The sequence below is a fragment of the Podarcis erhardii genome (genome assembly GCF_964252035.2).
Source record: "Podarcis erhardii genome assembly, chromosome: 8".
NCBI classification, from domain to species: Eukaryota; Metazoa; Chordata; class Lepidosauria; order Squamata; family Lacertidae; genus Podarcis; species Podarcis erhardii.
The window spans coordinates 81,270,487-81,295,957 of NC_138499.1; the positions used below are offsets into that span (position 1 = coordinate 81,270,487).

The 25,471-nt window shown below is 38.6% G+C and overlaps 1 protein-coding gene across 4 annotated transcripts in view; it reads right to left on the reverse strand.

Annotated features, from left to right (window-relative positions):
• The window catches only part of ANKRD33B (ankyrin repeat domain 33B), a 34,904-nt gene that overhangs the window by 2,983 nt on the left and 6,450 nt on the right, over positions 1–25,471 (reverse strand). For 2 of the 4 annotated variants that reach the window (XM_081872766.1, XM_081872765.1), the window contains exons 2-3: positions 12,462–12,591; positions 4,953–5,093 (exon numbers count right to left, since the gene is read on the reverse strand). In XM_081872766.1, coding sequence (XP_081728892.1) covers positions 4,953–5,093; positions 12,462–12,591 — 271 coding nt within the window. The remainder of the gene's footprint in view (positions 1–4,952; positions 5,094–12,461; positions 12,592–25,471) is intronic. The other 2 variants (XM_081872768.1, XM_081872767.1) reach the window with 1 other exon arrangement.

The window sequence follows — 25,471 nt, forward strand, 5'->3', positions numbered from 1 at the left end:
GTTTTTTAAAAAGTGCAGCTGACCACATTATATAGGTAAAGCTAAGCATATCCTGAATTTTGTAAGATATTGTGTTAGGAAACTCTGAAACCTTAGCTGCTTGACAACTCTTATTTTGACTGTCAGTTAATATTTTGATAAAACAACCCAATTTTACTTTGGTTTTTTAGCTACACAAATTATTTAGATATTTACTGCTCAGTACAGAACTGTAGTGAGAGCCAGCAGATATTGTTATGACCCCATAGCTACACCATCAGAAATTAGAGTGATGTTTAACATGTGTCATCATCACAACACAAGTAAGTGCTGCCTGACCTTGCATTTCATTGTCTCATTGAGCTGGAGTTTTAAAAAACACTGTATCAATCTCAAAAGTCTTAATGAAGTGCAGTTTTGTGATAATCTCTGATGTATTTTAAATATTTGTTTAATTCAAATCCCTAGTAAAGAATGTTGTGGAAGAGTGTATTGTGAATGAATGGTTTTTCTAGGTTTTGTTCCTAGGAAAACATGATTCTACCATACACACACTTCTCACATTAAACTTAAACTTCCATTTATCTTATTTTGTTACAGCCCATGGCAGGGGTGGTAACCTTTTGTAGACTAAGGGCCACATTACTCTGCATAAAACTGTTTGTGGCCCCCTATTAGTGGGCATGGCTAGATCCAAGCTATTTCCTGTAGATACAGATACAGTTGTACCTTGGTTCTCAAATGGAATCCATTCCAGAAGTCCATTTGATTTTTGAAAACCAAGGCGCAGCTTCCGATTGGCTGCAGCAGCTTCCTGCACTCCACTGGAAGCCACGTCAGATGTTTGGCTTCCAAAAAATGTTCGCAAACCAGAACACTCATTTCTGGGTTTGTGGCGTTTGGTAGCCAAAACGTTCGAGTCACAAGGCGTTCAAGAATCAAGGTACAACTGTATCATAATTAAATAAGTGTATCTCCACTCAAGTTTCTCCTTTACTTTTCTTCAGCCTTTTATTTTTCAACATTTGTTTTCAGCATTTGTTTTTAACATTTGTTAAATGATATTGCGGACTACATTTTAATCTGTCCTGTCTCTGAAAAAGGCAAAAGGACCTCTGTAATCCCAGAAGAGTGCAAATAGTGTCAATGCCTAGTTGAACAGCAAAATTTCACATACAGCTATTTAAAACCTCAAACTTCAAAATGCAGTTACATCCCCAAAACTGCATGCATGCTATTGCAAAATGCATGGATTATTATTATTTCTATATTTGCAAGGAACAAAAGTCTGCTGAGAAGTGTTTCCCTCTGTGATGATCTTATTGCAAAGGAACTGCGATTGACATAACATCAAACCCACCCCACAAGGCCAGATGAAATTTGGCTGTGGTCACATTTGTCTGCACATATTCAGTTTTAAATCATTTTATATTACATTTGCACTTGCATTTGAAAGCAGAGTATCTCTAAATGTAGCAAATTACAGGTGTAGGGTTTGCAACAGATAGATATACAATTAATGGAAGGACTGCAATTCAGAAAAAGAATGGTATCTAAGGGAGTCTTGCTCATATGCTCCTCTTTCTCCTCCCCCCCCCTCCCCCCCGCCTGCCATGTAAACTGTACACCACAGTCAACTCCAAAAACGGAGTGGAAGGGGGAATGGCCAGGAGACTCAGAATGTTAGGTCTACAATGGACCTTTCATTTTGCAGATGAAAGCAAAATTACACATACTAAACAGCCAACAAAAAAGTACCAGTAAAAAACAAACAAAAGCTATTGAAAGGACAAATGGAAGAGATGTGAATAGTGTTTGCTGACAATTCCAGCACACCAGATGGCACAGCCAGAAACCCAAATCTGTGGATTTAGGCTAATCTCATGAATGGTTAAGAGGTTAATTTGAGATTACATCTGACCAGAATAAGAGTCAGTGAAAGGTATATCTATCTGAAACCATCCAATGCCAGACAGGAAAAGGAGGAAAGGTGATAGGAAGATGTGGTTCGCTGACCCCTCCTTATCTCTACCCTTATACTGGCAAATACTAAGGCACGCTACTCTATATTCTGCTAAATAAAAAATGTTGGCTGTGTTTTTGTTTTATATTTATTTAACAACAAAAAATGGCATTATGTATTCCTCCTCATGTAATTTTCTGCTGTTTTATCTCAGGCGAACTCAAAGTAGTTGACTGCTTTTCCTGCTCTAGGCATTGAAGTTTTGCTACTCCATGTGTGTACATTCCCAGCTGTTCTTAAGATTGTATTTCAGGATCAAGTGCACCAAAATTAGGCTGTTTACCTGTAATGGTGGCCATCTGTGCAGTCACACTTGAGTGTAAAACGTTTTCAGGAGTTTATAATATGTTAGTCAGGGGGTTAGTATTCCTGTCCCCTCCTTTCAGGGAGAAGGGTTGGCCTGAAACAGGTGAGGCAGTTGCCTCCTGTTCAGTTCCTTCAGCCTTGCCATGATGATTTCAACGAACTGACGGCACCAGCAGTGAAGAAACTACATGAGCTGTGACTGCACAGATGACCAGTCAAATAACGCAATTTACTGCTAAGCAACTTGTCTTTCCTGTTTGATCTCTCTCCAATCGCACAGATGGGTGACTGGAGCATACCTTGGAGTGTGTGCTGGTACCATCACTGAAAGAGACTCTGAAGATAATATGAACATTTATCCCACGGAACACAAAGATTGAATCAAGTAATAAATAATACTAATGGAATGAATAGTAGAAACAATACAGAGCTCAGGTAATGTTTTCTGTGTTATTGTTGTCGTAGGACTAAGAAAAGAAATGAACGGAATATGGTATTCTCAGCTCCAGCATCCTCTCTGCCTAAATGGGGAAATTCTACCAGTAAAGCTGTAGATAGAAAATACTGAAGATTATCTGCACAGTAACCACAAATAAGTCTTCTCTAATAGCTTGTCAATTTTTTGCTGTAGGTTCTTTCTCAGGAAATCTATTTGGGATACAAGATTTGCTTTAAACACTACTGAAGTATTGCAGTGACTTCTTTAAAACTAATCCCACATGAACATAAATAAGGTTAGGTACTTTGCTACCTGGGTCACACATGAATATTCAAGTCCTCCTTCCAAGTGTCATGGCATTCTATCAATCATTCTGAATTACACTGAGTCTGAAAATCAGCTTGTAAGAAACGTGTCCATCTCCACTTAGACCTGATTTTCCAGAGAGAAATCTAATATTACAAACAGGGTTTTTTTCAGAATAAGTAACCTGAACATCCCAGTCAGTTTGGAATATTAATATTCCATTAAATTAATACCGCTACACATATTGCAATATTATCTGCAAATGAAATATGCTTGAAGTATCTGAGCTGAGATTTCCAGCAAAAACATCAGAAAAGCTCAAAGTTTATAGGAATTTTTGGGCCCTTCTTTTTTAAAACGGCAATATTAACGTAGATGTTTCATAGCTTCATTTTTCGACTCATTTCAGTATGAGTAAATTGGTCATGTAATAGCCTACTCAGAAGTAAATCTTATTGAATGAATGGGGCTGACTCCCAAGAAAAGTGGGGTTAGGCTCTAGTTTTACAAATATTTCAAACAACTGCGGGAGTCCACAGCAACCTAACTAGCATAGGAGAAATTTGCAGCTGAGAATATTTGTGCAATTGCCTTTAGATGGGTTGAAATTGTGTATCTTACCATTTTACCATATGTTAAACCATATTTAACAAATGGGAGCCTTCAGGTATTTGAATAGAAGAACATATTTGTATCTCGTGTGAATTCCTGTTCTGTAATATTTGCTAAAAGCAATAAGTAATCACTATGGTTTGCCCTGGCTTAGGGATACTCTCTCAAAATAAGGCCGCAATAGCTTAGCTCTGTTTCTCCTGAGCCTTTTGGCAATAAATCCATGTTTCATCCTCTTTAGCACTCTACAAGCTCCATTATTTCTTGCAATTGCTGAGCAGTCCTTAATCCATGAATTATTTCTAAATATAATGTCTGGCCAGTAGCTGCCATCCTGACAGCTTCCCTAAAATGAGCAGAAGTAATAGCCCATCTCCACATCACTTTGCTATTAACCCGTTTCCTGATAACCATGAGCTATTGAAATAACCCTGTGAATAAAAATTGTAAATTTTCAAGAGGTGTGTTTTTAGTTTTTTATTGTTATTGCAGATATTTAGTAACACTGTCTTAACTATGTTGTATGCCCCTCCTCAGCCCCCAGTTGGAAGAGTGATATAGAAATTTTAAAAAATAAGCACGCGAGCCTGCTGCCACTTAAAGTCAACTTCAGAGGCTTTGCTCCATCCTTATGTAACATCAGAAGATGGGCACTCAAGACAGTCTTTTTTGGTGGCGGAACCACAACTGTGAAATGCCTTCTCTGTAGAGACATGCCAGGGCTCTTCTCTTTTAAGCTTCAGCTGATTGCTGAAGACTTTTCTTTTTTCTATTTCAGGGTGCTTTTAATATAATTTTAGTATTCCAAATGTTACTCTCTGCTTTTAATTCAGCTGCTTTGCCTGCTTTTCCTATTGTGTTTTATGAAAGTTCTGTACTATGCAAACTTATTTTTGCAAGGGTTAGTACAAGTTCACTGGGTTATGACTTCCATTTAAACTGAGTATGTAAACCCTGCAGGCACTGAAAGGAAATTTCAGCTGCCCTAGATCGTGTTTGGTACTGCTTTTGCAAAATATGGTAGAATATTCATGTTTATAAATAAATTAATGAATTTAGTTTACTTAATGAGATCCATTTGTAGAAAATTCAGTGGTGGAAAACAACAATAAGCAACAATGGTTTTGCATTTTTCTCTCCCTCTCTCTCTCTCTTTGTCCAATCTGTAATTAGAGTAGGCAGGGCTGCCAACAGAGTAAATATCAAGAACTGCAGTCCTTCATTTAGAAGTGGTCTTTACAGTAGTTCAAGGGAATGAGGATAATGAAGCATAGGATTTTTCTATACCTGCCAACATTAAAGCTCTGATGCATTCACTTCGGCCTTGCATTGCAGACTTCATGAGTGCAGTAAATCCAAAGACATTCCTTTTCTCAATATCAAGGCCAGGATAATAGTTTAATAAATACTGTGTAATAGTAATATGTCCTACAAAAAAAAGAATAAAAAATATCAATACAAAAGTGTATTATTTTCAAACCACTGTGAATTCTACTTGTTTTATTTTAACTCTCATATTCTGAAGCTTCAGGACAGATCACACACACTCCTCAGAGTCAAAAAACCACTAAACTATCATCATCATCATCATCAAATTTATTATTTATACCTCGCCCATCTGACTGGGTTTCCCCAGCCACTCTGGGCGGCTCCCAACTGAATATTAAAAACACAATACAGCATTAAACATTAAAAACTTCCCTAAACAGGGCTGCCTTCATATGTCTTTTAAAAGTAAGATAGTTGCTTATTGATGGGATGGTGTTCCACAGGGCAGGCGCCACTACCAAGAACTATAAAATGCTATGGCTTGGTTCAATCCTAAAATAAGGAAGTTAACAAAATGGGTTTCACCCTCTCCTTCCCACACAGTCACTGGTGCTCCCTGAATATGTCTCTCTGAATGGTTGGCAAATACACATACAGATCAGTTACTTCTTTTCCTTAGAAATGAAAGCTATGCAAAATTTTGTTTGCAGTATATTAACTGAAATTTAATGGAAAGTTGATTTGGTCTATCCATATTCCCTATCCCTGCTCAGAAGGATAATTTAAGCTAATCATGGCAGAAGGTGGGTTCTAGGATGTAATGTTCATACAATTTAGTGCCAAGTAGATTAAAGCAGTACTTTTGAGTTATGCCTGGAAAGCTATAGGAAGCTAATTGAAACACTGGATAATGAATCCTGTTTCCTCCTAGCCACTCATTGCCATCACATGCAATTTCCAAATAATCACCAGTGGCAAGCCTACATAGAATGCTTGAGAGTTATAAATATGATTACATTAATGGTAATTTGTGAGAGTCTACGGTAAGCGGAAATAATAATTTAAAGATCTGTTGTTGCCTTGCCAGCTATAGGAGGGTTCAGTTTCCCAACTCTGCTGTAAAACTCTGGTCATTAAGCTTCTCCTATCCTGAACTAGCAACAGGACAGATTATGAACTAAAATGACTAAGTAAATAAATAAATAGACACAGTATATATATTCTTAGAAATGCTTTTAGCAGACCATATCAGGCATAATCTCCAGCAGAAGGTCTGCCTGCTTTGCCAGTATCACTGAAATATGTAGAGTGGTAAAAATCTATCACAGGCTAAAATTATAAACGCTAGGGAGCTAACAGTCTGAAGACCAATTAAACCATCAAGCCCTTGTAATTGGACTGACAGAACAAGACAAACATCTAGTGCCATTATTGCTCATTCAGAACATTTTCCCCCACTTGTCATTTGTTGTATGATGGGTTGATGGTTTGTGTAATAATGTAGTCTGTCAGCCAGCTGCAACAACAACAACTTAATTACTGTAAGCGGTATAAAAAAAGTTCCCTCGTCTTATTTTGCAGTCCAGTTAAATATTCTGCAATACATGTCAGTCAGTTAAATTTATCCAAGAATGTTTATGAAGAAGTTTCATACAAGCAATTAAACAAAATCCATAGCAGAACATCTGGTACAGTTTTAATGATCAGTGGCTTCATGGCACCCAAACAATATTCTAGAAGGAGGAGAGCTGCATGTTTATCTATTTAAGCAGCTTTAATTACACTCAGGTATTTTATGGACAGCTGTGCTCTTTGGTTACCTCTTTCTTAACTGGAGCCCTTTTTTAGAGTCCTACCTAGATAGCGACAGGGTACAATAATGCAAAATTATGAAAGAAGTGAAAATGTCAGGCATTCATTTGCAGTGTCTCGACTTGCCCTGTTCTTAGGGACGTTTCTGATTTGAACTTCTGATATTTTCCCGTCCTTATCATGCGCTCATGTCCTTTTGATATTTTCCCGTCCTTATCATGCGCTCATGTCCTTTTGAATTGATCAGCAATGGGCTCTGCTGAAGATCCTTACTGTTGTCTGATCACCCAACCCCTAACACTCTTAGGCCTACATAACTTCAGAACACTCCTAGACTTTCTAGGTAATTTAAAGTACAAAAATCAAGACATAGGCATGCCCAACTCCACAAAACCCCGTAGAGCAGATTCAAACAACCACTTTGGAAACTGCTTTTCTATCATTACTAATTTATATCACTAGTGCTCTCTGAGCACCAATGAGTCACTAGAAATGGAAAAGCAACCAAAATGTTCCTGCAGAAACCAGGCACCTGATCCTTACAAATAATATCCTTTCAAAGGGCTGCATTAAGTGCAAAGTCCTACTGCAATCCATGGGAAATAACTTCATTTCTATAAAATGAATATAGATTTTCCTTTCAAGGTATCTTTTCCCTCCTATTTCTCAGGTAAAGGGCTTCTGATAATAATTGTTCACAACTGCATTAAAACTATTTCATTACTGAGGTGCCCAGTATTGCTGACATTCTGAACGTGCCCCTAACTCCTTAAGCTTCTGTTTACCTGAACTGAGACCTGTGCTAATTTCCTCATGGTAATAAAAGAAAAATCATGCCAAATAATTTGAAAAATCATGCCTCAGCAGACTCTCAGCCTTACTTTGCCACCTGCAAAATGGGTGGCAGCCCTTACAGAATTGTTAGAAATAGAATCTCTAACTAACAGAAAAGGCCTCACTATTTTTGAGTAAAACTGAGTAAAAGTTAGTAGCAGCATTTTCATAGTACATGCTTCAACATAGGAATTTGGGGGTTTACATCACCGTGCCCTCCAGATGTTTTTGGGCTCCCGGCTCCCACCAGTCCCAGCCAACATGGCCATTGGCCAGGGATTATCGAAGCCGTAGTCCAACATCTGAAGGCCACCATTTTGGCCACCGTGGTGCAATTCATACATGTGCACTAAGGACATAAGGCTCAGGCTGTGTACACACCAATCCCTTTGTAGTACCAAAGCATACTGCTTTCAATCTTGATTGACTCTAAATCCTGCCATCCAGAAGGTGGGTGTGGTTATCGGATAACCATTTGAAAAACCTCCATTGATTAGGTTATCAATGCCTTTTCCTCCCTGCATATGCCCTGGGTGAATTAAGAAGGGAAGGTGTGGATACACTCCCCCATTGCTGGAACCACCTTCATCTGTTTTCAAATGGACACACTGTGGGGAAATGCAGAATCAATCTGCACTGAACTTTTATTTTGGAATGAACCAACCAGTTTTTCAAAATGCACTTTTCAGGAGCAAAAATATGCACTAGATCTAGATTGTGTGTGGACTACAAAGAAAAAGGAAGTACTCAGACTCTCACTGATTCTAAAATAAAATGTCATTCATATGCAGTATCAGTCCTCCAGCTCAATATTTCACTTTGGGTAGTATTGAGCTAAACAGCTGTGCTAGAAATAGGATTAGAGCTAGTGCAATGGGATTTCCCTCCTTTTCTGCACCCCTCATGCCATACCCAAAGCTGTTCCAGAGGGTTGGGAAAACACCCAGAACAAATTTGGGGGCCCAGAGGAAGAGGTTTTTTTCTGTTGCACAAGGATAAATCCTTGCACTGACAAAACAACCTGCTTAACACTACTTTGAATACAGCCCTGGTAACCTTTTTTAAAAAAAGATTTGTTCTTTAGTCTGAATTCAGGCACAAATGGTTGCACTATTCAGACTTGCAGTTTCAGGTGCAGTTGCTAATTCAAGTTAATGGCAATCAGTTAACTCCATTTAAAAGCTCTTATAGAAAACAATCTTTATATTTGCTCACATTTGAAGCAGCAGGAGAAATGCAAGATGCTAGTAAGAATTTCTACTTTTATGAACTCTTTTAACATAAGTTATCTGGGCTAGGGGAAAAGATTGCCAATACAATGCACAATTAATTCAGAATGTTAATACTCCATGAAAAAGCTTAAACTTACAACTGCTTAGTGCTCTTTCAGTTGTGGGAGCAGTTGCAGACTCCTGAAAGCTGCCAACAAATGTAGCTATCTGAAAAAAGGGCAAGAGAGAATTGAGCACAGTAACTATAGGATAGAGGGATGGCTCTCCTATGCAACTGTAGCTGGTTAACAGAGAAAAAGTAGGAGGCCAGATCTGGACGTGGACTCAGCTGAAGTGTTCCTTTCATCAATATTGGATTCAAATGAGTTCTAGGTTCCTGTTCAGGAGCTTCTTCTTTTTTAACTTATAATTTCAGGTGGCAACAGTAAGCCTGAAATTATGTGTCCTAGGGATGTGTAACTGTGTGCTGTTTTCAAGACAGTTTAACAGTGGTATTAAGACCAGAGATGCAGAATGAAGTCAACAGAAAATAGCAATGTTAGGATTCTGGTAGAGGGGGAAGCAATTGATGTGACATGGAAATGGAATAGAAGAAATGACAGGCCACCCTCAAATTTCAAAGTGGTATGTTGAAAAAGAATCAGCTCTTAAAAATCTATAAATAAATGCAACTTTAATTAAAATGCATAAATTCTTTATAAGGCTGTTTCACATATATGTCTATTAATTAATAATAGGACTTTGGCAATTGTGAAAACATAGCTCCAATTCTGCCAGTACTAAACTCTATAGTGCAACAAGATCATGCCTGAAAAAAAGGTTTACTGTGAATGCGCCAATCTTTCCCACTTTCCCACATGGGAGAAACGAACCACAATACGAAGCCAAGGGATGTTCTTGGCTTCCTGATCATTGCTAATTTGAACAAAACAAACTATGATCCCCAGTTAAGCTAGGGATTATAGTTTGTTTCTAGAACCAAACAACAAAGATGGTGAGAACTCTCAATTGTGGCTTACTGCAGGGATGGGAAAGCTTTTTTCAGCTAAGGGCAATCTTACCTGAATGGAAAGCTGTCAGAGGCCACATTTCTAAAGTGGGCATGGCTTCTCAAGAACCCAGTCCCAGTCCCTTCTTTGCAGACTTCCCTTCCCTTACCGAGAAACATCTGTAACACACACACATCTCCACTTCTCTCTCTCTCCACTCTTTGCCTGTCTCTCCATTTCTTGTCTTTTACACACGCTCTCACTGCCTTTTCTCTCGGGAGTCCCTTTCCAGATCCTCTCACCACTGATTAGCCACAACAATCACTTCACCCCAAATATTAAGCAGACAGAAATCATCCTTTTTGCTTTTGTTCTTCTGCAAACCAGAGACAGCCACGCCTGGCAAGAAGCAGCACCAACCTTCCCCAGCAGCAACCCTGAAAAGGCAGGAAGTCCTAAAAAAAAACAAAAAAAACACCTTCCTCCAAGGTGGCACCGACATGTCTTAGCAAGTCCATGAACATTCTCCCTCTCACCAGTCATGCTTGGAGCACGTTCAGGGACAATGGCTGTGGAGGACTGTGTGTAATATGTAGCCATTTCTGGATCCACACAGGAGTTAGGGCTGTTACCACAGGGTGGGATGGAACTCTGTCTGGTTGAGGGGATTTGATTTGTTTAGTTTTGCCCCAAATTTACTGGTGGTTAATTGAATTGCGGGCTGGCTAGCCACTTAGGAAGGATTACCACACTACCACAGTCTTTGCTTGACTCTCCGAGCTTTGGTGGGTGCCCCCCCCCCAGGAACAAGCCTAGTAAATTGGGTTGGGGGCTGGCAGGTGACTCTGGAAGGCTTGGTGGACTGGATCATGCATGCAGACCTAGCCCCAGCTTGTGCAGTGATATGTGATCAAGGCCAATGTCATTCAGCTTTAGAAAAGAGGAAAATAACTCCATACAATTATAGGAAACTTCTTATATATCCTGTGGTCTACTTAGCCTCATTTTCTTTAGAGAGCAGTATCAGATACTGGCAGACAGTATCAAGCCAATGTCAACACTCTGGATTAATACTGAGCTCATTATAATTAAATATAAAGGTCAGAAAAGAGCAGCCTTAAATCTAATCCGTTAACAGGACAGATATATATCCTGGGTGGACACAACCCAAAGCAGGTTATACAATATCTGAGACCACCTAACTCTTGTTAAAAAGCTGTATCAGGCATTGGTTTTCTATAAAGGCAGCTGTGAAAACACACAAATACTTTTGTAGTAAAAAATTATAGCCACACAGTGCATTTAAAATGAAACAAAACAATTATCAGATAAGGTAAGAGTTTTTCATTTCATTTTTTAATATGAATATAGCTTAGTTAAAACACACATGTTCTGGTAATGGGATTCCAGAAAATAACTATGAATCATTATTCTGTATCAGCTCTAATATTTTTTTACAACAGCATTCAGTGATTCCCAAGAGGGAAGTAACTGCCATGCTTGCATTTCACAAAATATTTATTAAATTCAACATGACACATTTTTCATTACACTGTCTATAGGTTGTCAATAATTAGAATCTGTTGTCATTAATTTAATAATTTTAGCACAAACTATATTTAGTTTATAATTCTAAGCAACTCTTAAATAATATAACTAAAATGAATTTTCCCAGAATTTATCATTTTCAAAGCTTCATACTTCATTCTTTTGCCAATTCTGTATTGCACAGTATGATGAATTGAACAGGATTACATTCCTGGTTTTTATTGCAAAATAATATTTTAAAGCATCTGTGCTCAACCTAATATTTGTTGCACTCTTTCACTGAATTGAATAGGAAAGCTTTTGTATGCAGGACATAACATGATCTTGGGGGGCTGGAGAGAGAAAGGGTTCAGAGCAGGGAAGCTGTGCTAGGCACCCTTTTGTGCTCATCAAACGTTTTCACTGATAGGCTTATCTGCAGCCCAAGTGTTGCTATGCTCTCATTACTTCTTTTTCTAAGGCTGCAGCAGCACAGTTGCCTTAGACTCTTCTGTATATTTGTCTGAATGCCAATTTTAAATTCTTTTTTTGTCAGCACAGCAATGGAAAAAGTATGTTCAGGGTTCAGAGAACTGCTTGGGGTTAGAAAAGAAAAATAGAAAAGAGAAATAGAAAACAAAGTTGAATACCCTTCTTTAATGGAATAACTTCCTTAACAAGAGTATTAGGAGGATGGATACAATGCAACACTTTGTTGTAGCTCCCATTTGTAATATTATTACTACTTGGTCAGAAATAAAAGTGGACACTTTTTTCACTAATATGGTAGCTTTAATGGTATACAGTAATAGAAGTAATAGAGAGTACATCATCTTCTCCCCATGAAAAGTATTAATCACTTCCAGAAGATTTAATCTAGTAAGCAGAGCCTGGTGTGCATTAAATTAATAATAGTGTCACTAATTATAGTGCTGAGCTGCATTAAAAGGGACAAGCTTCTCTGAAATGTACGGAAGAAGACAGAGCAGCAATACTTGCTGGGCTAGCTTAAAGACTCACTTGGGGGGGGGGAGAACCTGGCATTTGTTTGCTCAATGCAATCACAATAAATAGGCATTTACAATCATGAACTGTTGGACAAAAAAAATGAAATGAGGACCAAACCTCCTTACCTGCCTGGGCCGCTGTAATTAGAGCTGTGTTTCCTTCATTGTCCTGCCAGTTTACATCAATGTGAGGGCATTGTGCTAAGGCTATTACAATATCCACAAACCCTTGGTAACAGGCAACAATAAGGCCAGTCTATAAATAAAAAATAAGGTGGTGGTTAAAGGGAAGCAAGCTCAAGCACTTTGAACTCCAAATCTTATTTCACATTTTATTATTTTACATGAGGGCATTAATGTAAACTAAACACTTAGCAGTGGGAACCAAGTGAACAAATCAGAATGCATTGATTTTTATTATTTTTTATTATTATTATTATCAAACCTTTATTAGGCATTATGCAAATAAAACCATAAAAGAGAAAATAACATATAAAAACCTTGAAATGTATATAAAAAGGCAGCAGATGGTTACATACATATATATATATATACATACATATAAAATCAGTGGTTTTCCTTGTTAAAATAAATAAACTCCAGGAGTGGCCAAGGGTAGAGGAAGAGGAAATTAGAGAGATAGTTAAAAATTTCAAATCGGGGAAATCTCCAGGGCCAGACGGTCTACCAATAGAATTATTTAAGACCTATATAGATTGGTGGGCAGAACCCTTAGCTCAACTGTTTACTCTTATAGATAAATACGGGATCATACCTGAGATATGGTTAAGATCAATAATTATTCCAATCTTTAAAAATGGCGACCCAAAAGAACCAAGGAATTATAGACCGATAAGCCTACTATCAGTGATAGGGAAAATCTACGCTAAGCACCTCTTATCTAAACTCCTTACCTGGATGAAAAATCTAAACCTACCAGGGAAAGAACAAATAGGTTTCTCCAAAGGTTGCTCTACACTAGACCACTGTCTTATACTCATGCATCTGGTTGAAAAATACAGATCCCAAAGGCAATCTAAGATATACGCTGCTTTTGTAGATTTTCGTGGTGCATTCGACTCAATTGACCGCCCAAAGTTGTGGAGGAAACTCGCAGAATTAAAAATTGATCAGCGCTTATTGATTCTAATGCAAAATCTACACTCTTCTAATACCTGTCAAGTCAAACTTAACACCAAAGGTCACCTTTCATCAGATATCCCAAACTCGAAAGGGGTAAAACAAGGGTGTATTCTTGCCCCCTTTCTATTTAATTTATTCCTATCAGACTTGCCAGATTACCTTCAAAAAATAGAATCACATGCCCCTAAACTTAATCAGAAGCCAGTCCCTCTCTTATTATACGCAGACGATGCTGTCCTACTATCATTAACGAGCCTGGGTCTGAAACGTCTTATATCCTCACTGATCTCTTACTGCGAATGTAACAAACTCTCTATAAATTATGAGAAGACAAAAATTTTGGTCTTCTCGAATGGTTGGAAATTAGAGAAATGGAAAATAAGAGGGCAAGAAATCCAACAAGTGAAAATCCATAGGTATCTGGGAATCTTATTCCAGAGCAATTTAGGGTGGGTAACCCATCGCACAAATGCCATAAAACAGGCAAAGTGCACCTCATCAGCAGTTGCCCGTTTTTATTATCAGATAGGTAACCAATTTATTCCTGCGGCCATTCAGATATTTCAAACAAAAGTGCAATCCCAGTTACTTTATGGAATCCCGCTATGGGTCCAAGCATATAACAGTGATTTAAAAAAAATTCATTCCAGCTTTTTGAAACGTATTCTTGGACTCCCAGCTGTGATCAAATATGAAACAATGTGTGCAGAAATAGGCATACACACACTGGAATATTGGGCATGGTCCACCTCAATAAAGTACTGGTTACGCTGCCACTTTCGCTGCCCTCCATCAAGTCTGCTCGCTGATTTGCTCAAAGACTCCTATAAATCAAGATGGTATCAGCACCTCGAAAAAAAGATTGAATCTTTAGGCATCGAGCTGGAGCCCCTGTACAACTCTAATGAGCAGTACATTTTTCATAATATCCTAACTAGACTAAAGGATGTCGAGAGACAAAATATTATGGCAGCTGTAAACAAAATTTGCTCCCCCACATTCTATGATTTAAATATCTTAGATAGTAGAGCCAATTACGTCACTAAATTAATAATCCCAGCCCAACGTAGGGCTTTTATGCTGGCCCGTTTAAACGTTTTTCCCTCAGCATTTGTCAGGGGAAGATATCAAAACGTTCCTAGAAACAAGAGATTCTGCAGATGCTCTATGAATGTCCCGGACACTGTAGAGCATATTCTCTTTCATTGCCCATTGCACAGTACGCTCCGTCAACGCGTGCTGTCCCCTCTTTCGGGTGGTCTGGATTTTTATTATTTCTAATTTACTTCTAACATTTAAAATGTAGATTTCCTACTCCATGGAAGCAGCTAACAAATATATAAGTGCATAAGATTAAATTAATAAAATAACTGTGGAAACTATTCAATAAAACAATGCAACAAAATGTGCAGAAAATTAAGCAACCAATCAAGGACAGGATAAAGCAGTGCTAGGAGGCAGATCTATAAGTGTCTAGCTCATGAAAGTGTAACTGGTCCCGTGTGTCCCCCCCCCCCCCGCCACAGCCTTTCTACACTTTTTCTGAATAATTCTGTGTTTGGGCTTCCTAAGGAAGAGAGAAAGTCACATAACTAAAGAGCTTCTATATTTAGATATTCACAAAGTCAGGGCTGCAATAGAAATGTGGGGATGAGAGACTGCAATTCCACCAAAGCTGGTTGAACTATGTGTTTGATTCTGGGGGTAGTTTGCAGCATTTCCTCATGACTAGACAATTTTTGCTAATTTCTTGAGAGCTAGTGATTATTATGATAATGATTATATAGTACTAGCACTACATGCCCTATATTTTGATAAAATCCTCAGAAGAGCCCTGTAAAAATAGGTGTAGCCTTGGAGAGTTGAGGCTAATATACAGAGGCTCCTCGTCAACTCATAAAGGTAAAGGGACCCCTGACCATTAGGTCCAGTCACAGATGATGACTCTGGGGTTACGGCGCTCATCTCGCTTTACTGGCCAAGGGAGCCGGCGTAGAGCTTCTGGGTCATGTGGCTAACATGACTAAGCCGCTTCTGACAAACCAGGGCAGTGCAAAGAAATGCTGTTTACCTTCCTACCAGAGCAGTACCTATTTATCTACTTGTACTGGTGTGCTTTCAAACTGCTAGGTTGGCAGGAGCAGGGACCGAGCAATGGGAGGTCACCCTGTCGTAGGGATTTGAACCGCCGACCTTCTGATCAGCAAGCCCAAGAGGCTCAGTGGTTTAACCCACTGTGAACTCATAGCCCTAAGCAAATTGCTAAATGAGATGATGGGCACAATCATGGGGAAATTCTCTTGCACAAACACTTCTAAAATAAATGGGAGCTGCACAAAATACCATTCCCCATAGATTATGCCTGAAATGTGGAGCAGTAATATCTTGCTGTGATGCTGTTACCTCCTAAATAATTATCTTCCTTCCCTCAGATGCATTTAGAAGAAGGTATTGGATAATCCACTGCTCTGTTCCACTTATCTCATGTAAGCAAAGGCAGGAGACAGAAATAGGTCCCAGAAGGGAAGAGCTGTAGTATAATGGAAGTTCTGTAACATTTTAGTTTCATCCCTGAAACGGTTCTACCCAACTACTTCTACTTGCACTTAGCACTAAGAATATATTTGCTGATTACTGTAACTCTCGGGAATGCAACTATATACATTTAATTGATAGGGGACATTTAATCCACTGTGCACATTAGGTACTATTTATGACAGTAATTTATGGTAGCTTAGCTAAGCACTATGGTTTCTCTTTGGTGAGAAATTAATATGAACATAAAAATAGCCCTGCCGGATTAGGTCAGTGGGCAATATAGTCCCGCATCCTAGTCTCACAGTGTTCAACCAGATGCGCATGGGAAGCCTGAAAGCAGGACCTGAGCATAAGAACTTTGCTTCAGGATGAGAACAGAAATCGTGCTCCGGCGGCGCGGCAGCAGTGGGAGGCCCCATTAGCTAAAGTGGTGCTTCAGGTTAAGAACAGTTTCAGGTTAAGAACGGACCTCCGGAACGAATTAAGTACTTAACCTGAGGTACCACTGTATTTGCCTGTGAATGTGTAACTGTCATGCAGTGCACACCCAATGCTCTCCCTACATATGTAATTCTCAGTGCAGAGATAGAATCCATGTTTGGAAGCCTGCTTCAGGATACAGAATTCTCACTTCCAAATTTACATTTTTAAAAAGATATTTCAAAGAAGCAGAGCAGATTTGAAGGAAGTGCAGGGGCACATGGGAGGAAAGCCCCATTGCACTAGCAGAAGCCTTTGTGCTGGTTTCTGCTAGCACAATAGGTTAACTGAATCCAGGTCACTTTCCTTACATTTGAGCTGTATTGGAAAAATAAATTAACATGGGGTACATCCTTAGTTTAATTTACTAAATAAACATGGTAAATTAGATCATTCCCTAGGACACCACAAAATTTTCCACTGGGAAAAAAATCTGATACAAATTTCCATAGGCAAATCAGTCTAATATGCAGTTTATCCCCTGAGAAATATCCCCTGAGAAATATCCCCTGAGAAAATGTTCCAGTTAATTTTTTTCTAGAAAATCCACATCACTAAAGAGCAGCCAGGTCACTAAATATTATATCACACAATTTAGCTTTTTTTAAGGCTTTGTATTTGCTTCTAAAATCCATTAAAGTGGGGTACTGTTGAGAGGGTTTGGTTGGGAGGAGGGCATTGTTGCTGTTATTTAAATTATTCTTTGTATCTTTATTTTAGATCTTATCATGAATGTGGAAATCATTTTGATGTTTTATTTATTTTTATGACGACTTTTGTTATGTTTGTAATTATGTAATTTTGTTCATGTTGTAAACCGCCTTGTGCATGGTTTTAACTATACAAATAAAATGATAAATAATGCAAAAAAAAAAAAAAAGAGGCAAATAGCCTACAGCTGCAAATGAAGTTTCCATGACAGCTTTTCCTGCTGGCCTTGAATCTGCTGAGATTGGTTAAAGGAGTATAAGTTGCACCTGGCCAAAAAACATTCCGCTTCACCTTTAGCAGGCGCTTTCTGTTAAGATAGGCATTTTTAACATACCTGTAAGAAGCAAAAGTGAACATGTCCTTGCACATAAATTTTGTTGTATGTGATGTCACTTTCCCTATGAAACGCGATTTATTTTTGTAGCCCAAGAGTTTCTGCCAAACTGTATATTCTCATACAAATTTTGGAAGGAATCCTTTAAACTTATGCTAATGCTAAACCTAATCACCATATCAGCCATCTTAGCAGATAATGCCATTTCCTGTCATCTGCATGTAGAAGCAACCACTACTCTATTCCTCCAAAATCTATTTTTAGCAAAGATTTAGATTACAGAGGATTAAGTATGAGATTTTCGCAGGCAACACACAGTCCAAAATCAAGCTTTAGTTACACCTTTGCAGACCCACTGATTGAGGGACGGGAGGTGTTACCAGCACACATGAGGGTAAAATTTAAAAACAAAAAAAAACAGCAGCCTGGTTTGGATGATTATTTGAAGTTTCATAAATCTGAATATGATCTTGTTTCATTTTCCTGGTTTGTTGACTCCCCAGTTAAGATGTAATGAGGAACCTGGGCTCAATACAGGCCAGGATCGTCATGCTAAAGCCAGCTCACAACTCAAGGTGGGAATATCCTTTCCTGCACTTCTTTCACTTTGACAGTATAAGCATCTTGACTCAGGCTGCTATATTGTTGTGCATCAACTACTTTAAAAACAACTCGTCTTGAATCACACACATGATCTGAAAGATTTATATGATCCCAGGAAAGCCAGAGTAGGGAGGGAACGTTCAAACCAAACCTTCACCAAGAGGACAGCGAGAGGGAGAAAAGGAAGGATGAGTGGGGCGGCCTGAAGGCGGCCGTGAAAACTGAAACCTCAAAGAAGCCTGGGCAGAAAAATGGATGCAGGAAAAGTCTGAAGGACCCTGTTGGTGCGCCCAGTCAGTGTGCCAGACCAAGAATGCTGCATAAAAGTGATCAATAGCACAACAGTCAAGGTTCACCCACCAGATGGATACCGAATTTTCCACAATGGGGAGTACGTATAAGGAGGTTCAATATTCATTCAAAGGTGTTTTTAATGTTGGTGGGTCTCAGATACATGTGTTTGACGTTGCTAAACCTCTAGTGGATGATCTGATTCCTGGGGGAAATGGTCTCCCTTTTACATACGGTGTCACTGGGAGTGGGAAAACTCACACCATGACTGGTTCTCCTGGTGGCAGTGGCCTGCTTCCTTGCTGCTTAGACATGATCTTCAACAGCATAGGATCTCTGCAGGCCAAACAATATGTATACAAGCTGGATGATAAGAATGGGCTTGAGGTGCAGTGTGATGTTGATGCTTTACTTGAACGTCAGAAACTAGAAGCTTTTCAGACTCCAAAAACTCCATCTAGCAACAGGTGGCAAATTGACCCTGAAATAACTGATATGATCAATGTCCAAGAAAACTGCAAAGTAGAAGAAGTTGATGAAGATAATGTTTACAGTGTGCTTGTTTCCAACATTGAGATCTATAACAACTACATCTATGACCTTTTGGATGAAGGCCCCTTCAACTCCATCAAACCAAAACTTCCCCAGTCCAAAAAATTCCACAAGGATCAGAAGCACAACATGTACATTGCAGGATGCACGGAGGTGGGAGTCACATCCACGGAGGAAGCTTTTGAAGTCTTCTGGAGAGGCACATTGCAAACACTGAACTCAATAATGAATCCAGCTGTTCCCATGGTGTGTTCCTGATCAAACTGGACTGCAGGCACCACTTGATGCCAGTAGGGATAATGTTCTACAGGACAGAGAGCTGATAAACTTGAGCCAGTTATATTTAGTTAACTTGGCAGGGAGTGGGAAAACAAGCAGAACCAAAGCGGAATGGAACAGACTACGGGAAGCACGGAATATTAATCAGTCCCTAATGATGCTGAGGACCTGTATTGAAGCTTTGTGGGAGAATCAAACTTAAGGGACCAATAAGATGGTCCCTTACAGAGACTCTAAACTAACCCATCTCTTCAAGAACTACTTTGATAGAGAAGGCAAAGTATGCATGACAGTCCTCTTGAATCCTTTTTAAATCAGTTTTCAGAGTTAATTTGAATGCACTTACTTTGTTTCATGTATTATCCAGAAAACACTTTAATGCTTTTATGAAAGTCATCAGTGTTTCTAATATGAACACAAAAAGGAATAATATTTTTTCTAGTATGGGCTGCCTAAATTAAGACTTTATTTCATCCACTTTGTAGCTAAACAGCAAAACTGATCATGCCAGCAAGATTACAGTTCATCAAAAGACATTGATTTATGTTAATTTATAAATAAAATTGAATTCCAGTATTCAAAATCAGGTATTAATGTGTAATATTTTTTAATTAACTTAGGGTGGGGCTTACTTCTAAGAACACATATACAAGCGTCTCCTCACTTACACAGGGGTTACAATCCACTGCCCTAAAATCAATGGAGATATGATTTTGCATGTTTATTTGATTTATATTTAGTAAACAAAGCTTAAAAGATATATACACGTATGCACCTCACCCAGCAGATGGTTGCCACTTTTTTGATGGGGAATAGATCCAAGAGCTCCCCCAGCCTACAGCAGTTGGTGGGCATTGCCAAAGCTGATAACACTGGAGAAGCTAGTGTACAGAAGTATTTATTAAACCCAGTGTTGTGTATAACAATTGCTGCAATTAATTTTGTACAGTTTAAACTGAGAATTTTTGTCCCCTTTTTTTCAATTTAAGTTCATCCCTGGCCCTGAATTATTGCCTGTGGTCTATTTATTTGCCAGTGGTACAGAAACAAATTATAATTTCTTCACAAATCTCTATTTTAGTTATATTTATATAAACATTCTTTTTGAAAACACCATACTTATCCTATCCTTTTTTGCATAATGGTAGTATTGTCATCTCAATCGTAGTCAAAATAAAACACTCCAAAATACAATATAAAACTGTTAAGAGTTACAGAAAAAATGTAAATATTGAAATGTTTTTGCATCTCTTAACACTGCTTTTTCAAATCATAAAACACACATGCAACATCGCAATTTTGCTATAAAACTGCATGCTTAGTTTCAGATCTTGGTAATCTGCTGTATGTATTTCTTAAAGAGGTACGAATTTCCGAATCACTATATTATCTTACATTGTTCTGATTATTCTCCTGTGAATGATATTACTAATGGACAGAGCTCCTACTTTAAGATATGGTTTAAGCAAAATTTACTGAAATGTTTATTTAAAATAGTGCCAATCACTGAATAGGCAAGGCCAGAATTGTGGCTCAGTGATGGAACAACATGCATAAAGGTTCTCTATCTCTGTGAGCTCTCCATTCAATTTAAGGAATATGGCTATTCTGAATGTTACATGAACTTTGAATCTTTTACATCAGTGTTTCCCAAACTTGGGTCTCCAACTGTTTTCGGACTACAATTCCCATCATCCCTAACCACTGGTCTTGCTATCTAGGGATGGTGGGAGTTGTAATCGAATATCAGCAGGAAACCCAAGTTTGGGAAACACTATATTAGATGAAGAGCTGGGTGATAAGTTTAGAAATGTGTAGTATAGCCCTACTCGGATTTACTACTTCATTTTGCAGATAGGGGTGGGAATCTGTATTTGAATGCTCTCCCACATTAAAATATTATCAGCTGAAAGCTAGTTTCTTATGGAGATGGTTCTAGCTTAGCCTTCCCTATTAGCTTTACTGAGGGAGGTGGGCAACATTTGCACCTAAAACACTCTTTCTAAGTAGCATAATCACCCTTCCCGAGGGCAACACTGTATCATATTTTTGAACAGGTCATTTGACTCTATGCAAGCTTAAAACAGTAGACCATAGAGCAGAGCTTTCCAAACTTTTCATGTTGGTGGCACACTTTTTAGACATGCATCATTTCATGACACAGTAATCCAATTTTACTAGCAAACCAGAGGTTAAACTAACCCCTTTCCAGCCCCAGGAGGACCGTGGGGAGCATTCACACAACACACTTACACACTGCGACCTACACACTAACGTGTCATGACACACAGTTTGGAAAACTCTGAGTGTAGAGAGCTGCAGGTGGAGAATGTCTGTGTGAGAACAGCAGCACCTACCAGACATCTACTAAACAACTCAACTAATTATTACAACTCATTGAGAGAAACCCAGAGCAGTAAAACTTATGACCAGAGGAAAAGAAAAAGGCCTGTAAGTCTCTTTGGGCTTGTGGGACCCATTGCACCACCTATTTTTCCCACGCAAAGGAGGTTACTTTGCTTCTTGGATGGCCAATTCTGGAATAGCTGCTTAGAGAGCTGAAAGGAATCCAGTTTAACCTTCTTGCAGAAAAAAAATTCAGTAAGCCTACAAGAGATATCCCTGTAAGAGCCTGAAATGATAAGCAACTCCATCCAGGAATAACTGTTCACTCTCATAAGAGTAACAAGAAGGGTACACTGGCAGTGTCTAAATAAATGAGGTTCTGGTGGAAGAGTTCCTTTGGACTCTTGTACACAGGGATGGATGAATCTGTTCATATTGGTTTTCTAAAAAAAACAACAACACAATTTTCTTCCTCTTGGGTATTTGTCCACTGTGTACATGGGCAGTGAGAATAGTAAAAATAAGTCATTAATGGTTTTTTAATCGCATGATTTTTAACTCCCATATCAGTATCTTTTCAATGATACATCTGAGATACATCTGTGTCAGATGTACACAAAAATATGTTTACTGAACTGTCGGGAGCTACTGTAAGGAAAAGCAGTCCACTGGACTTTGGGAATGATGTTTTAAACATAAAACAGGACTGTTCCTTATGGTGCAAAATATATTGCCCAAGACTTAAATAATAATTTTAGCAGGTGATCCCAACGCTCACATATATGGATATGTTAATTCTGAATGTTATGACTAACTCAACAGTAACAGGCAAAGGTTCTCCTAAGGCTAAAGTATTATTAAGGTGAAAACCACAGGCTCTGTTGCTACAGCATCTACCTCAACCATTTCCACACCCCCACAGCTTCTGCCACTGGATCTCCCTTTGCATAGCCACTACCCATAGCTCCTTTCCTCTGCTCATAGCCGTCCCAGTCCTCCATCACAGTTCTCCCTCCCTTAGCAATCCCTAGGTAGTGAATGTGCTGCTGCAGTTTCTCATTACTGTACTGCCAAGCCTTCAATTCCCACAGACAGTGATTCTGCCAATTATTCATCTCGTGTTTTCTTGATTCCAGCATTTAGCGGGGGAAGCAGCAAAGCAAAGACTGTTTTGACATGACATTTTTTGCCTGGAAACTGCCATACTTTGGTTACTCCTACACTAAGAAGGAAAATGCTAGAATTTTGCACATATTAGAACCTATGTACATAGTGGACCTAATACCCTGTGCTTGTTTTATTTATCCAAGTACTATCATGGGGACCCAACACTGACTACTCTTGCTATAACAGCATGACCGACACAATTACCCAAAGTGGAAATGTTTACAAATTCTTGTATTTTTCTCTTAAGTACAATGATACTACTTTGAACTAAGCATAGGATGCTGCTTCATTTCCAGTGGCAAAAAAGCACTGATAGCACTGTTAGAAGATGTAGAGGACCAGGCTATTAAGTACTAAACTATGCATTTTATATCTCTGAGGATTCTGTCAGGATTTATTTTCATACATTTCTTTTAAACACGCTTTTATTTTACTCTTTTAAACACTAATTTCAGTGTCCTCCACCAACTACTTAAAAAAATGATGTGCAATCTAATTGCTTCACAAGGTGTTTATTGCAATCCTGCAGCAAGACAAAATTTTAGAAGTCGAATTCTGCAGTACAAATGCAGTCAGAACTCCTAATTATTTAAATACAACTTTACTCACATAAATCCTGCATCCCTAAAAATACCTATCATCATACATGGCTTTCAGCTTTTCATTCACATGGAGACCTCAGAGACTTCAGTCATGGGTATAATTAAATAGGAGGCATTGTATGGTACATAAACAAAAAATCTAGCATGCCACAATGAAGGTACATCTGCAGCACATAATATGATTGAATACATTTTGGCTCTTCCCCACAAAATGCATCTGAACTTCAAAGAACTTAGAAATGGTGGGAATTTGCAAAGAAAATTGAATAAGTCTGATTTTCACAGAGTAGTTTTGAATTGTTTCCCATGAGAAAAAACAAAATAACTTGAAAAAATGAATCTTTCCACATTGTGGTTTTAACAATTGATATAATTACTAATTTGCACCCAGATGTGACAACATAAAATGTGCAGCTCTAATCTTCATATGGTTCTTAATTATTCTTTATTATGACGTGGAGTGAACGTTGCAAACATCTCTTAACTGTTTGGTCTTTAAAAGAAAATGCCAATTTAAATGCAAAGTCTACATTAACAGTGTGTCACATATTGAATATTGTTACTGTACACAGTTTTTTCCATTATATTCTACAAAAATAGGTCAGCTATGACAGTGAGAACAAGAGCTAGCTATTTTTTAAACAATGTGTTCTGCTGGAGCAAGTTAATGCCAGTCAAAAAAAGTGTGACATGTGAAACAAGACAGCAAAATTTCCTAAGGGTAATGCAGATAAAAAGCTCTAGGTGAAATGAAGAGAACCTCAGAATAAACTATTATGAGCCTAGATAATCCAACTATAGAATATAATTATCACTTCTTGCTTGGGAGACAACACAATTGGGAAAAACTAGTCCAGTTCCTGTCCACATATGGGTACTTTATGACATATCTCTACTCTTGGGATGGTATAAAATATTGATTATGTAAAATTTTAGACTAGAGGGGGAAAACACATAGTGATGTTTTATCAATGAATTATCAACACTTGATGATTACCACTGTACAGTGTGTCCTGCCACCATTTGAAAGGTCCTTGGGGTAATGGGAAAATTCTCTCTGTGGTATTTGATCTCTGAGAGCTATTTCAGATTTCATTCATTTAACAGAGCTTGGTAGGGACTTTAATACCCCATTAATCCCCCAATCCCCTGTGAGCCCCCTGAACTCTGTTCCAGCATTACTTCTCTTCTCAGCAACAGTAAGGAGGTATCACTGTGGACCTATCATCTTATCTGGTGCCTATGTAACTGCAACAGCAGTCAGTATCCCAGTAAACATAGATTTAAAGGGTGTTTCTGTAACATGGACAATGGAGTTCCCTGGAAATTACCTGATACACACTTTCTGCAGAGTTCATGGTCCAATGAAAGGAGGGAGGCTCCACAGAATGGATTCTTCACCATAATTGGGCTAGTGGGAAGTTAAGGTGTGGCAGGGCAGGATCTCTCAGGATACCTAGGGTTTAATAAAGTGAGGCTCTCACTGATTGCATCACAGAAACATGATGGGATCTGAATTTCAGAATTGGGCTCAGGGAAGAACAAGCTAATTTCCACTTTGGGAGTAATAATTTGCTTTGCTGAACCCAATGAGAGAAATGAAGCCAAGGGGAGTTTAATCACTACTAGTATTGGGCATACTAGATGATGGGGTTGTAAAATCTGAGGTCTAGATAAGAGAAGGCTTTGAAGATGCTGAAAATTCCCAGTCTTTGGTGACATGTTTTCAGGTACATATTTTGCTAGGGAGATTGCTAGGTGGTTGCTTCCCCAAAATTTCTAAGTGGGATAGAAAGGCATATTTTCCCTACCTACTTAATTTACTATTTTTGAATTGTAGAGTGACAGAGAAAGGGAGGGAGTGCTGCCTTGGGTTTTTGTCAGCTAAATAAACATTTGGGGGGTATTGGCTGACTCTCTGGAGATCTGATATAGGGCAACAGATTTTGGTGCTGTAATGTTTCAGCTATTTGTCTCCAGCTGTGTTCAACTTATATTTTTGCAAATATATTCAAATATCATTATAGGCCAAAAGGCTCAAATGGCTACTATACAAAGGAAAACAAGCCTAGGTAACTGCCATGTCCAAG